Raw genomic sequence first — 13,733 nt, 5'->3', positions numbered from 1 at the left:
AACAAATTGAATGATATGATATTTCAGAGGGAGTAAAGTTTGTAGAATCAAAAAATTAGAAGCCTAGCTAAGGTACTTATTTTAGATGATTTGAAATGAAATAGAATTTTATTGTATTATAGGGAATGAATATGATCAAAATAGAATATATGCATGTGTGAAGTTCTCAAAGAATTAATTAAAATATTAGATTTTTTAAAAGATAATAAACTACTATAATAATATGTAATGTAACATTCAATTATATATGTTATGTATCACTATAATATTAATTAAACATGTTATCTTGAGTACCATTAAGGTTAGTCCAAAATACTACAAATAAAGTTTCATTAATGAAAAAGTATACAGATTGACCACAATAATAATTATTATAATGAGGCAGTTACTATGTGTGTGCTTCGTATTTGGCCAAATCTTTAAATATAATTACTTCTTAACAGCTTAATAAAGCTAATACATGTATTTCCATTTTTATACATGAGAGAATGGAAATTCAAAGTTGCTAAGCAATTGACTTGAAAGACAGAACTGACACCCAGGGCTGGTTCTACAGCCTGTGTGTGGTGTAGATACCTGGCTCCTTTTGGTTGTTGTGTAGTGAACCCTGAATAACAAAAGGAGGACTTAGAGGAATTTTTTAGATTGGATCGCTCTGTGTAGCCCAGGCTAGACTGGGAGCCACTATGTGGACCAGGCTGTCCTGGTCCCTGCTCCTGGGATCAAAAGTGCACAGCTGAAGCCAGCAGACAAAGCGTTACTTTTTATATAACCTTATGTTTAGAAGTTTTAACTTTTGTTTTTGTTGAAGGGCCTACGGAACAAAGCTAAAACTTAGTAAAGTCATCCACTGTTTACTAAAATTTGGACACTCTACTTACTTCAGATTATTTATCTACATTTTTATTAATTTTTTTCAAGATAGGGGTTCTCTGCATAGCCCTGGCTATCTTGGAACTCAGATCTGCCTGCGAAGTGCTAGAATTAAAGGTGTGTGTCACCACTGCACTGCTGCCTCAGAGTATTTAAGAAGAGGGTCAGTGAGAACAGAAAATATTACAACCTTGTGGTTTTTATCCAGTGAATATCATGCATAAAGTGCACGTGTCAAACTGTGATTTCTGTGTCTATGTTCATATAATTGCGTAGTAAAGTTACCTTTCTTAAAGCAATATCTTACCTCCTTACACTATTCGAACCATCAACTTTCATGTAATAGTAACATGGTGTTTATGTATAAATTGGAAATTGCCCCCTGTTTTCTTACTAAGTAGGTGTATAACTCAGGGCAACTTCAACTTCTGCTCTCTTCAGATCCCTCACCTGGAAAGTGGAGTTGAGACTTACATCTGGTCACATGACTACAAGTAATAGTTAAAGGAAAAACTTGTAGTGTGTTCAAAATTGTGTCTGACATGGTAAATGTTTACAAACATGTTCAAACCGAGGATTGTGGTTCAAGATTAGTGCATGAAAATGTCACAGCTCAGCTGGGAGTGGTGCTGCACGCCTGTAATCCCAGTACTTGGGGAGGCAGAGGCAGATGGATCTCTGTGAGTTCAAGACCAGCCTGGGCTACAAAGTGAGCCTCTGGACAGCCAAGGCTACACAGAGAAACCCTGTTTTGAAAAACAAACAAACAAACAAACAAACAGACAAACAAAAGTCATAGCTTGGAACCAATGGAAATAGCACCTTTAACCCTTTCCTTTAACCTGCATGAATTCTATGTTTTGCTGAATGGAGACAAACCTAAAGTGACTAATATGAGTTACAGAAACACGAATTATACTTTACAAAAGCTGATATTAAAAGAGAACCTTTTTTTCAATCTGTAAGTGTATCATTACAGTTATATTTCTATTTTATATCTTCCACAGAAAATTTGTGGAAAGAGAACTGTTCAAACCGGATGAGGTACCTGAAAGACATAATTTATCTTTTTTTCCAACTGTGAATGATATAAAAAATCATATCCATGAGGTACAGAAATCCTTGAGGACTGGAGATGTGCTGTATAACGCAGAGATTATTCCAGCAACGGTACGAGCACACCCACCGTTTGTTTCATTGTCTTTCCCAGCTCCCGCTAGTACACTAGTACGTTAGGGAGGCGCCAGCTCCTGTTAGGGCTTGGCCTGTAGAAAGGGCTGCCACTACACCATCTCAATTACGGTGACTCAAGAGAACACAGATCGCTTTCCAAATATGAATGCTACAAGCTCTCAGATGATGACCTGACTGAATATTTCCTCTCACAAGGAAAGGAAACAGTAGCTTTCCAGATCTGAGTAGATCATAGAAGAATCAGACTTTTCCTCTTTGTGAGAGCTATTTCTTACTCAGCTCACAGACATTTATTGAGAACACACTGAGTATATCCTTTCCTCCATTTCAAAAAATAGATGGTCAAAGTTAAGTCGTTCAAGTTCAAGTGCACAGAGTGCTGATGTGAGCTCTCTATGCCATACATGAATATCAGTTTTACCTCATCTTTTTATGTTGTAGTTTCCCTGTCAATGTTAGTAATTTCTGAGGCAGTTTTACCGTAATTATGCAGAAGTTAGTAACTGTATGAATAGTGATTTTGGAATTAAAATGAGTAGTACTGACCTTTCCTTCCTGACTTTTCACTTTCCAAGTTTTAGTATCTGAACACTTTCTATTTTTACTTACTTTTTAATGTATGTGGATGTTTTGCTTGCATGCGTGGGTCCCATGGAGGCTGGAAGAGGGTGTTGGATCCCCTAGATCTGGGGTTATTGATGGTTGTGAGCCACCGGGTAGGTTCTGGGAATTGAACACAGATCTTCTGGGAGATCAGTTGGTGCTCTTAACTGCTGAGCCATCTTCCCAGCACTAGTACTTGGATATTTCAAATGCTAGAACTACTTGGGTGGTGCTTCTTTGTTTGTTCTATATCTAAACTCTTAATTATTGCTGTCCAGAATTCAAGAAAACAGATTTGCCACCTGCACTTTCTATAAATTGTTGGTATCTGAACAAGGACCCCAACATAGTGAGACACACTTGAGCTTTGAGAACGTAACAAGAGGGTGATCACAGAGTAAAGCACAAGTGTGAAAATAAAACAGGAGGCTGAGGAAAGAGCTCCTTCCCAAATATGATGGTCTAAGTGTGATTCCTCAGAGCCATGTAAAAATGCTGACATGCCTGTTGTGAATTTATAATCCTAGAGCTCGGAAGGTAAACACAGGAGTGGAGCTGGCGACAGTCATACCAGCCAACGAGCTGGCAGTGAGCTCCAGGCCAATGCAGGAGTCCATCTCAAAGGAAGTGGACTCAGTCTTTCTTCTGACATCCATATGCATGCACCCACACATGCAGGCATTCACGTGGATGACCTGACTATGCTGGATTTGTCAGAACCAGCGTGATAGAAAGAGAGGACTGATTTCCAAAAGATTTTCATACACTAAGGCATGTGTGTGCACATAAACACACACACATGCACACAAAATAAGTAAATAAAAGCAAACTTTTAAAAGAAAATATAATAGTTGTATTAATGTTTTAAGATTATTTTCAATGCAACTATTTTGTTTTTACTGAAACAAATGTTCTCATTTCAGCTTCAATGGACTACAGACAGCGGGAATATTCTTAGAGAGACTGTAACAGTTACATTTGCAGAAGGTAGGTTATTTTAATTTTTTTGTTTTGTTTTTCAAAACAAGGTTCTCTGGGTAGCCTTGGCTGTGCTACAGCTCTCTCTCTCTCTCTGTAGATGAGGCTGGCCTCGAACTCAGAGATCCTCCTTCCTCTGCTTCCCAAGTGCAATTAAAGGCGTGTATTGCTACCATATATCTCATATGTTCTTGACTCCTATGTTCTTGAAATATTCAAAGTTTCTTTTATTTGTTTTTACTTACTCTTTTACATGTGTTCTATCTCCTGGAAATGGCTGCTTTCTTCTTCTGTCTAGAAAATCCTCTTCTCAGTCAGAACAGTCTCTGGTTTTGAGTGTTTTTCAAACCTCATCTCTGCACCTGCTGTGGTAGGCTGCTGTTTACACGTTTGAGGCTTTAATTGTTATTAACACTCTTCAGGGGCAGGGATCATAGTTAAGCAAACCAAGTTCCTAGGATAGTGTCTGCTAAAGCATTAACATCATAATAATTGCTCTAGAATCAACTTATGAACAACTGTATACAAAGTATGTTTGCTGCCATGTATTAACCTCTAAAAGTCACTTCAAGGGCTGGTGTTAGCTCTTGTTATCACCTGTGTGTTTTATTTTAATAAGTTGCTGTGCTAAGTGCGGGCAAGTTCCTACTTCATGGACTTAAAGTCTAGCAAAGAAAAAAAAACTCCCAGCAAATGCCTTCTAATCAGTTGTTACTGTGAAAAGTGCCACGTGAGAATTGCTCACAATTAAGTGGGAAGTTTGCTAAAGACACACACTTAGGTGAGGGGTGGGGAAGGAACTTTTAAAAATGTCACTTTTGGATCTAGAGAAGTAGTTCAGTGGTTAAGAGCACTCATTGCTCTTTCAGAAGACCTGCTTCAATTTCCAGCACCCACAGCTGTCTGTAACCCCAGTTCCAGAGGATCCAATGCTCTCTTCTGGCCTCTGTGTGCAGTGCACATATGTGGTACTCAGGCAACACATAAAAGAAAAACGCAAACATTTTAAAGTATATATAAAATACAATTTTTAATCATAAAATTTAAAATTTATAAGCCTGACACCAAAATGTAATGTAAGATCTCTATTTAAAGGGACATTGGAGACTTATGGGAAATGCACTTGTAAGAAAGTTCCTGGAGCCTGGTGCTGGTGGTCCATGCCTTAATCCCAGCACTTGGAAGGTAGAGGCAGGGGAATATATGAATTTGAGGCTAGCTTGGTCTACAGAGGGAGCAGCAGGACAGCCACAGCTGCACAGAGAAACCCTGTCTGAAAACAACACAAAACAAGTTTGGAATTAAAACTGGATTATTTATTCTTATGAACATATGTATTTGCATATTCCTGACAACAAGTAATGAAAAAGAGATCGTGAATTTGAAAGGGAGCCAATTCTGGCCTATACAGGTTTGGAGAGAGGAAAGAGAAAGAGGAAATCAACTATTTTGTAATTTTCAAAAAAGAAACAATTTTTACAAATGGACTAATAAAAAAATGCAGCACTTTGCTGTGCCAGTGAAAAAGATGACAGTGGTTTAAACTACAGTTGAAAACATACAGTCTAAAATTAGACACACTTAATAGTTTATTAATTAAATAGATATAGAAGGTAAAATAGCTGGAGTTGTCTAGTAGAAGCCTTTGTAATTGAGAAGCTCAAGAGTTTTCACATATCTAGAGAAGTTTAGGTATAGTCTTGTCTTATAACATAGGAATGGACTAGGAAAAAACATCCCTAGATCTCATTCTAGGGTACTGAATTAAAATGTTGATGAGATGACTTAGCCAGTAAAGACATTTGCTGCCAAGTCTGAAAACCTGAATAAAATTAATGGAAATTAAGGACTGCGTTGTTACACAGTGTAGAGCAATAACCTAACTTGCACAGGTCCTGGTTTAGTCCCCATCACAGAAAGAGAAGCAAAGGAAGGAAGGAAGGAGGGAGGGAAGGAGGGAGGGAGGGAGGGAGGAAGAAGGAAGGATAGGAAGGAAAGGAGGGAGGGAGGGAGGAAGGAAGGAAGGAAGGAAGGAAGGAAGGAAGGAAGGAAGGAAGGAAGGAAGGAAGGAAGGAGGGAATCCTTTTGCTTTCTGTTGCTGTGATAATCACCATGACTAAAAGCAACTGGGGAGGAAAGGGTTTATTTCCTCCAACAACTCCCATCTCCTAGGCCATGGTCCCTCACTGAGGGAAATCAGGGTGAGAACGGAAGCACAGACTATAGAGGTACTCTGATTACAGATTTGCTCTTTATAGCTTGTTCCTTTACCTTGGCTTTTTATGCAACTCTGAACTACCTGCCCAGTGGTGGTCCAGCCCACATGTGCTGGGCCTTCCCACATCAATCACTAATCCAGAACCTCATCCACAGATATTCCTAAAGGCCAGTTGTATGGAGGCATGTTCTCAGTTGAAGTTCCCTCTTCTCAGATGACTCAGTTTGTGTCAAGTTGTCAAAAAAAAAAAAAAAAAAAAAAAAAAAAAAAAAAAAAAAAAAAAAAAACCAACAAAACAAAACCAGGACAGAAAGGAAGGGTTGGAAGGAAGAAATGGAACAAAGGTTGGATCTAGATCTGTATTTTTAGAGTTCCCTTGGAAGATCTGATGAGCTGACAGGTTCTAGACAGTGAAGTAGATACCGGGTCTATTTGTGGGTATGTGTCTGTGTCTATCTGTGTATTTTGTTTTTTGCTTCTTTGCTGTTATTTTGAAACAGGGTCTCATTCTGTTCCTGGGCTTGTCTGGAATATTTTAAACTGGCCTCAAACTCATGATATTCCTCCTTTGTTAGCCTCAAAAGTGCTAGGAATTACAAGCATGAGGCACCATACCAGCCTAGCTTGGAGTTATGCATGATTAATTAGTTAATCAACTGATTATTAATTAATTAACTAACTGATTGGTTTTGAAGTTGGACCTCACTATGTAGCCATGTCTGGCCTGTAACCCACTATGTAGACCAGGCTGGCCTCATACTCAACAGAGCTGTGCCTGCCTCTTCCTTTTATGTGCCACCATACCTGGCTATGTGTTTGTTTTTTAAGTGATGTTTGTTTGTTTATAACAAGTAGCCCAGGCTATCCTCAAACTCACTTCTCTGGCCAAGAATTACCTTGCACTACTGATCTTCCTGTGTCCACCTCTAGAGTTCAGGGACTATATGCATTTGCCACCCTTGCCTATCTCACTGATGATTTCTTTTTTAAGTCTTTTGCAAACCTTTGACTTTGTCTTGTCCTCTATTCTGATTCTAATAGTAATGACTGTCATAAAGTCCAAAAAATTATCTTGTCTGTCTCTTGTTTAATTTAGGAAATTCACTAGGAGAACCAATTTCAAGCAAAGTGGGGACAAGTCAGACACAGACTTCTTTGTCTCCAGAGGCACTTCCCTTGCTCTCCCCACTTTCTTCATTTCAGCCCCAAATATTTACACACTTACAGGTATGTACCTATTAAACAGCTAAATCTGGCAGTCTTCTTTTTTTCCCATGATTCCTTTTGTAGGGATTTCAGAGAATTCTGTAAAATTACAATAATGGCCATATATTCTTTCATTATTAATTTTTCAGTCCTTTGTGTCAAGGTGTAAAGTGATAACTCAGTATGTTTTGAAAAGTTTGAGGGAGACTATAAATGAAGGAAATAATTGTTGTACTACCTTTTCGTTGGTCCTTGTTTCTGTGTTCATGGAATATCTGTTAATAATTACATACTTATTACTTTTTGTTTCATTTTTTTCAAAAGACTATACTACAAGAATGTAATATATATTGTAAATCCAAACATTGTGATATAACTCTTTTCTCTTTAGAAGAGTTTGAAGTTACAGCCAAGATTCTCCTCTCCTGATGGCTCACAGGCTCTGATGTCAGTAAATAGCCATCCCTCCCCCAGTCCTTCAGGACTCGTGGATACAGTAGGGAATGCTGTCGTGAATGATCATCCTCTATTGCTTGGTCAAAGTGAAAGCCTTCCAACAGATATGTGCCTAACCCAAAACAATAGCTCTGCCTCTACCGTGGGGGATCTCCCAGAATCAGTTCAGAATATAGTTGCAATGGATCATCTGGTCGAAGGAGAAGATGCTCAGGTTGCGGGGAATCTGGAAGGAAGTATGAACAGGATTCTGTTGGGAGATGTGCAGACCGTTCCAATACGCATCATAGACAGCCATGCAGCTCTTAGTAAGTGAGCATCAACGTATGATCCTTTTTAACTTACCTTTTATAGGTGGTCTACATCAAACAACAGGAAAAAAAGAGTCATTTCTACCCAGTGGGTTTATAATAGTGTGTAGTTCAAACAAAATTATGAGAGAAAAATAGAGATTTACCAGCTTAATATTTTTCTTATTATGTGTAATTATTTAATCTCAATGAAATTATTCATTTATTTATCCCAGCACTTACAGGCTTAGGCAGACCGATTGCAAGATCGGACAGCCTGGGCTACAAAACAAGTCCCAAACTAACGTGAGCAACTTAGCAAGATCCTATGTCAAGATAGAAAGAAGGGTGGGGTGGTAGAGTGCTTCACTGCTCAGCAGGCCCTAAAAACTGGGTTCAGTCCCCAGCACATACAGAAGAAAGAAAGAGGATGAGGAGGAAATTACTCATTTCTCTTAAATTAATTAATTAAAGGTCTCATAATGTAGTTTGGCTGTCCTGGAACTTCCTATGTAGACAAGGCTTGTCTTGGTCACCTGCCTGCCTCTGTCTCAAGTTTGGAATTAAGGCATGTGCTGCCACCATCCAGTTAGATTTATTTACTTTATTATGCATATGATTGCTTTGCCTGTGTGTATTGATGTACCAGGGAGGGAAGAAGAGGGTTCTTCTAGAGCTGAAATTACAGATGGTTGTGAACTACCATATGGATGCTGAGAACTGAACCCAGCTCCTCCACATGAACAATACGCACTCTTAACCTCTGAGTGGTCTCCTCAGCACCGTAACTCCTCATTTCTTTCTTTCTTTCTTTCTTTTTGGAGAGGGGGTTTCAAGACAGGGTTTCTCTGTTTCTCTGTGTAGCCTTGGCTGCACTGGACTTGCTTTGTAGACAGGCTGGCCTCAAACTTACAGAGATCCACCTGCCTCTGCCTCCCCAAGTTCTGGGGCCACTGTGCCCAGCATGACTCATTTCTTAATTATCTACTTTTCCATGGAAAATCTATGGTGATATAAAACCAGGAAAGTAATTTTAGGATACATAAAAAACAAATGATGTAAGGAAAACTACTATCCAAATATTATAAAAAAAAGTTCATACATGCACAGAAAAAGGATGGAAATAAGTAGTAGATAAATGATTTAATAATAAAAAGTTGAATTATACACTTAAATATTGAGTTCTATGGATATTTACGAAAAGAGTAAAATTTGGGCACATGAGTTCCTTCAAAGACCTTTTGGTTACCCTTTTTGATAACCAGCTGTTGTAGAAAATAAAAATGACTAATAATGCATATTATTAAAACCTGTAAATATTACTCGGATCTCTGTGAGTTCAAGTCCAGCTGGGTCTGCAAAGCTAGTTCCAGGATAGCCAGGGCTACACAGAGAAATCCTGTCTTGAGAACAAAACAAAACAAAATCAGAAATTTATTAGAGAATTTTATAACTATGGAGTAACTTTATAGATGAAAAGAAAAATGAATATATGTCAATGTATTGGTATAACTCCATGAGAAAGTTAGCTATATTCCCATTCTGCAGATGGGAAAACCAAGGCTCAGGGAGGTTAAGTAACTGCCTAATGCTCATGTTTAGAGTAAGTGATGGAGGAAGGAACTAAGCCCTGGTATTTCTTACCTTCTAGAGCTTTCTTCCTTTTTTGTTTTTTGGTTGTTGTTCTTTGGTTTTTGGGTTGTTTGTTTGAGATGGAGTTTCTCTGTGTAGCCTTGGCTGTCCTGGACTCACTTTGTAGACCAGGCTGGCCTCGAACTCACAGAGATCCACCTGCCTCTGCCTCCCTGAGTGCTGAGATTACAGGAGTGCCCCACAGTGCCCAGCTGCTTTCTTCCTTTCTAACATGCTTTCACCTTCTGTGTTGTCACATAGAGTTTCTGGGAGCATTAATCCAAATTGCTTTCAGTGAAGCCCTTTTTAATCCAGATCTGTATGTTTTACCTAGTAAGGGTCAGTTGACCCAGATATGAGCTCTTGGGTCATTCACATCCATCTTCAGTGGGTCCCATGCCTCTGAGCTCCAGTATACCTGTATGTCACAGTATTTGGTGTGTTCAGCACGTTGCTAAGCTAGTCAGTCCCTCTACTTCCTGCTTCCCAAGAGCAACTGCATCATGGAGATTCTTGATAATGTATGGTGAATGTTTGAGGTCTCATGTGGTGGTACATGCCTTTAATCTCAGCACTCCATCTCTGAGCTCAAGACCAGCATGGTCTACATAATGAGACCCTGTCTCAAAAACAAAACAAACAAAAAGATGAAGATGCTAGGCAGTGCACTGGCCAGCTGCTGGTGTTGCTGTTGCTGTGCTGGGTGATAAGCACAATGGAGGGTGCTTAGGCATTCTGGAGTGTTTTAGATGGGCAAACGCATAGTTCACACAGCTAAGATAAAGCTGTCATCTTAAGATGTGCCAAAACATTTTTCTCCATGTTACCATGACCCTTTTTTTTAAACTGCAGTATATTTACATTATATACATAATGTAATATAATATAATTTATATGTAAAATAATATAATAGATAAAGTCTCAGGTCAGCCTTGAGTTGGCTATGTCACTAAGGGTGGCCTTGATCTCCTGACCTTACTCCATTGCTCTAGTGCTGTGACTAGCTTTAAGTTTATATCATTTAAAGACCACAGTGTTATAAAATATACTAACCCTTTTGTTTGTTTGTTTGTTTGATTTTAAAGTTGAAGAAAGTCTAGAAGATACTCTGTCTGTGAACCAAGTTAAACAAGAACCCAAAGAGCCAACACTGTCTATAGCAGCAAAAACTTTTCTGGACTGTAAAAAATTATCTGCCACATAAATTTTTAAAAAGCTCTGGTCCCTTCTGATGTCTTAGGTGAAGATTGTCAGAGCATGTCAGTTGCTGGACCGGAACTGGATGATGAGCAGCTTTGCCTTACACTCGAATGCGTGTTGCCAGTTCCATATTTGTACCCCCTTAGGAAATATTTTACTTTACTTTGTATTCATAGAACTTTTTTATTATCCAGTAAGGCAAGTGTTTCAAAAGATCATCTGAACTTATCATCAGTAATTTAGTGTGAACACAAAATAGTTACCTCGTCCCTGATACCCAGTTTTGGTTCTTACAAGATAAAAAAAAAAAGCCAACAATAAAAGCAGTGTGTGAGTGCATGTGTAGGTGTGTCAGAAAATTTAAAGTTGTGACCAGAATTTTGATGAGCTGAGAGAATATGTCTCATCCTTTGGAAAGATAGTTTTATATGGTAACACAGAACCGCCAGTCACATCCCTATAGATTTACATAATGGAACAGAGCACCAATCACGTCCCTATAGATTTACATAATGGAGCAGAGCACCAATCACATCCCTATACATTTACATAGTGGAACAGAGCACCAATCACATCTCTATAGATTTACATACTAGCTCAGAGCCACCAGTCACACCCCTACAGATTCACAAAGCAGCACAGAGCTGCTTTGTGTCACATTCCTAGACGCTGAATTTGCAGTTTGCCTTGTAGGCTTTATACTGTTTAACTGTAAAGGTCATCTGTCAGAAATCTCGGTGACTTGGTAAGTATTGAAAGGTTTAAGTCGAATTAATCAAATTAATACAAATAAATATATACGACTTGTATTTTATATGGGATTGGAAATAAATCCCCATTTAGGAACAGAAAGGTGAAAATTCAGAGAATGGAGGGCAACATTAGAATTCCCTGCTGTTTACAGATCATTTGGGGAAACTTTTGGTGGTAGCAGAATTTTTTTTTCAAAGATTCAGTTTTGACTATTTAAAAATAATTTAAATAGTATTTACATTTTTCTATACCAGAGTTCTTACTGAATTGATAGGATTATGATTTATATATTTCAAGTTTATCTAATTTAAAATTTAGTTCATATTTGAAACTTGAGAATGTCTGATCTAATATTTGCTCATTAAATAAGTAGATTTATACTTAGTATAAATAACTAGTAATCAGTATATTCATTTATAAGCTTTTTTATGAAATATTGACTAGCTAGGAATTTGAAATATAACTGTCATTAAATTAACCTACCTGAATGTAGTGATGCTCCCCTGTAATCTCAGCACTCAGGAGGGAGAGGCAAGAGGATGGTAAATTTAAGTCTAGCCTGGCCTACATAGCAAGATCTTACCAAGAAACAAAGAGGGGATCATCTAGAAGATTTTTTTTTTTTCTGGAGACTCATTTGTGAATGTATTTAAATTTTTATTTTTAAAAACAAGCATTTCAGCTGGGTGTGGTGGCACACACCTGTAATCCCAGCACTCCGAGGCAGAAGCAGGCAAATCTCTGAGTTTGGGGCTAGCCTGGTGTACAGAGTGAGTTCCAGGACAGCCAGGGCTGTTAAGCAGAGAAACCCTGTCTTGAAAAAAAAGAAAGGAAGGAAGAAAAATTAAAAATAAGAATTTCATGTGGATATTAAAGTTTAATATCCAAAGCATGAACAATATAATAAGATATTTGACCTTAATACTTTGCATGGATATCCATCACTTTTGCCTTTCTTAAATCTAATCTCCCATTATTATTTACTTTGTTTCAGGTACATGACCTATATCTAAATATACAGCACTGTTATTTTTAAAGTAGGTGGAACTCTAAAATTCATTATCTTTACACCTATATTCTGGACAACATAAAATTTATTATTTATATCTTATTTAATGTAAAGTTCATATCTAAATATATGTATGATTGTTAGTAAGAACTGCTTCTCTTTTTCTTAAGAACTGAAGATATCTGGTTCCAGTATTTACAGAGGCAGGCTGCTAAATCTGAGTATGTTATAATAAGTTTAACATAATTCATAGTCACTTTAAAACCCAAGTTCTCTTAGTCTCTGTGTACTTAAGAGAAATGAGATCAAAGCTGGGCTTACTGGCACACGCCTATAATTCCAGCACTCAGGGAGGCAGAGGCAGGCAGATCTCTGTGAGTTAAAGGCCAACCTGGTCTTCAGAGCTAGTCCAGGACAGCCAAGACTACACGGAGAAACCCTGAAGAAAGAAGGGGAGGAAGAGTTCAAATTATTATGGCATTTAGAACTCTGTTATAGGTAATGCTCTTTTGTTATCCTTGTCAAAGAAACTGTTTCTTGAGGACTAATAGGTTTTCACCTTCCAATAATAATTAAGGTTAGTTATTAAATATTTCACTCATTTAGCTGTATTCTTTAGGAAACATTCCTTTTTTATGTTGACTTGCTAAGGAGAAATGCTTATTAAGAAATAAACTAGCCTGTTTCCTCTGAGGATGAAAAATAGCAGAGGATTCAGTATTTAATAATTTAATCAGGAACAAACATAGTGAAAATGTATTTCTGTCACTTTATTCTGAGGGGCCTAATGGCAGACACCTTTAATCCCAGTGGATCGCTGAGTGCAAGGCCAGCCTGCTATACAAAGAAAGTTCCACAACAGCCTGTAATGTAATAAGACCCTGACCTGGGGGGAAAAAAATAAAAAGTATACTTATGTCAGTTCATTCAATAGGAATGGGTCTTATGTTAATATTTTTTATCATGAGTTCAAAAAGTTATACATATTCTTTCCACAAACAAAAGTAAAACAGAAAACTGAACACTTAAATTCGTAATTGTATATTCTTGTTTTTTAGGAAGAAACTGAAAGTGTTAATATTTTGTGTATTTAAATGAGTAGTTAGTTTTTCAGAAATGTTATCTAAATGGGTTTTAAAATTCGTTTGTCTTCTAAACTCGTGTAGTGTGACATGTCAGTGTTGGAAAGGTGCTTAGCATCAATTTTTGAAAATTATGTTTACATATTTAAGCGTTTAATTCTTTCTAAATGAACCTGTTCTTAAACACAAGTGTATAGAGATTTTAGTATCTGTATTTGGCGTTCTCTTCAGAACTCCGC

The 13,733-nt window shown here is 37.7% G+C and overlaps 1 protein-coding gene across 1 annotated transcript in view; it reads left to right on the top strand.

The window, feature by feature from the left end:
• Carf (calcium responsive transcription factor) overlaps window positions 1–11,691 on the top strand; it is a 46,016-nt gene extending 34,325 nt beyond the window's left edge. Inside the window, exons 12-16 of the mRNA XM_055616586.1 lie at window positions 1,881–2,043; window positions 3,594–3,657; window positions 6,963–7,093; window positions 7,464–7,836; window positions 10,536–11,691. Of these exons, the coding sequence (XP_055472561.1) occupies window positions 1,881–2,043; window positions 3,594–3,657; window positions 6,963–7,093; window positions 7,464–7,836; window positions 10,536–10,654 (850 nt within the window). The 3' untranslated portion in view covers window positions 10,655–11,691. The remainder of the gene's footprint in view (window positions 1–1,880; window positions 2,044–3,593; window positions 3,658–6,962; window positions 7,094–7,463; window positions 7,837–10,535) is intronic.
• Window positions 11,692–13,733: the final 2,042 nt, after the last annotated feature.

The sequence above is a fragment of the Psammomys obesus genome, unplaced genomic scaffold, assembly GCF_907164565.1.
Source record: "Psammomys obesus unplaced genomic scaffold, mPsaObe1.curated_primary_1811, whole genome shotgun sequence".
Taxonomy (NCBI): domain Eukaryota; kingdom Metazoa; phylum Chordata; class Mammalia; order Rodentia; family Muridae; genus Psammomys; species Psammomys obesus.
The sequence above is the reverse complement of the archived record's forward strand: the minus strand, read 5'-3'. Positions and strand labels throughout refer to the sequence as shown.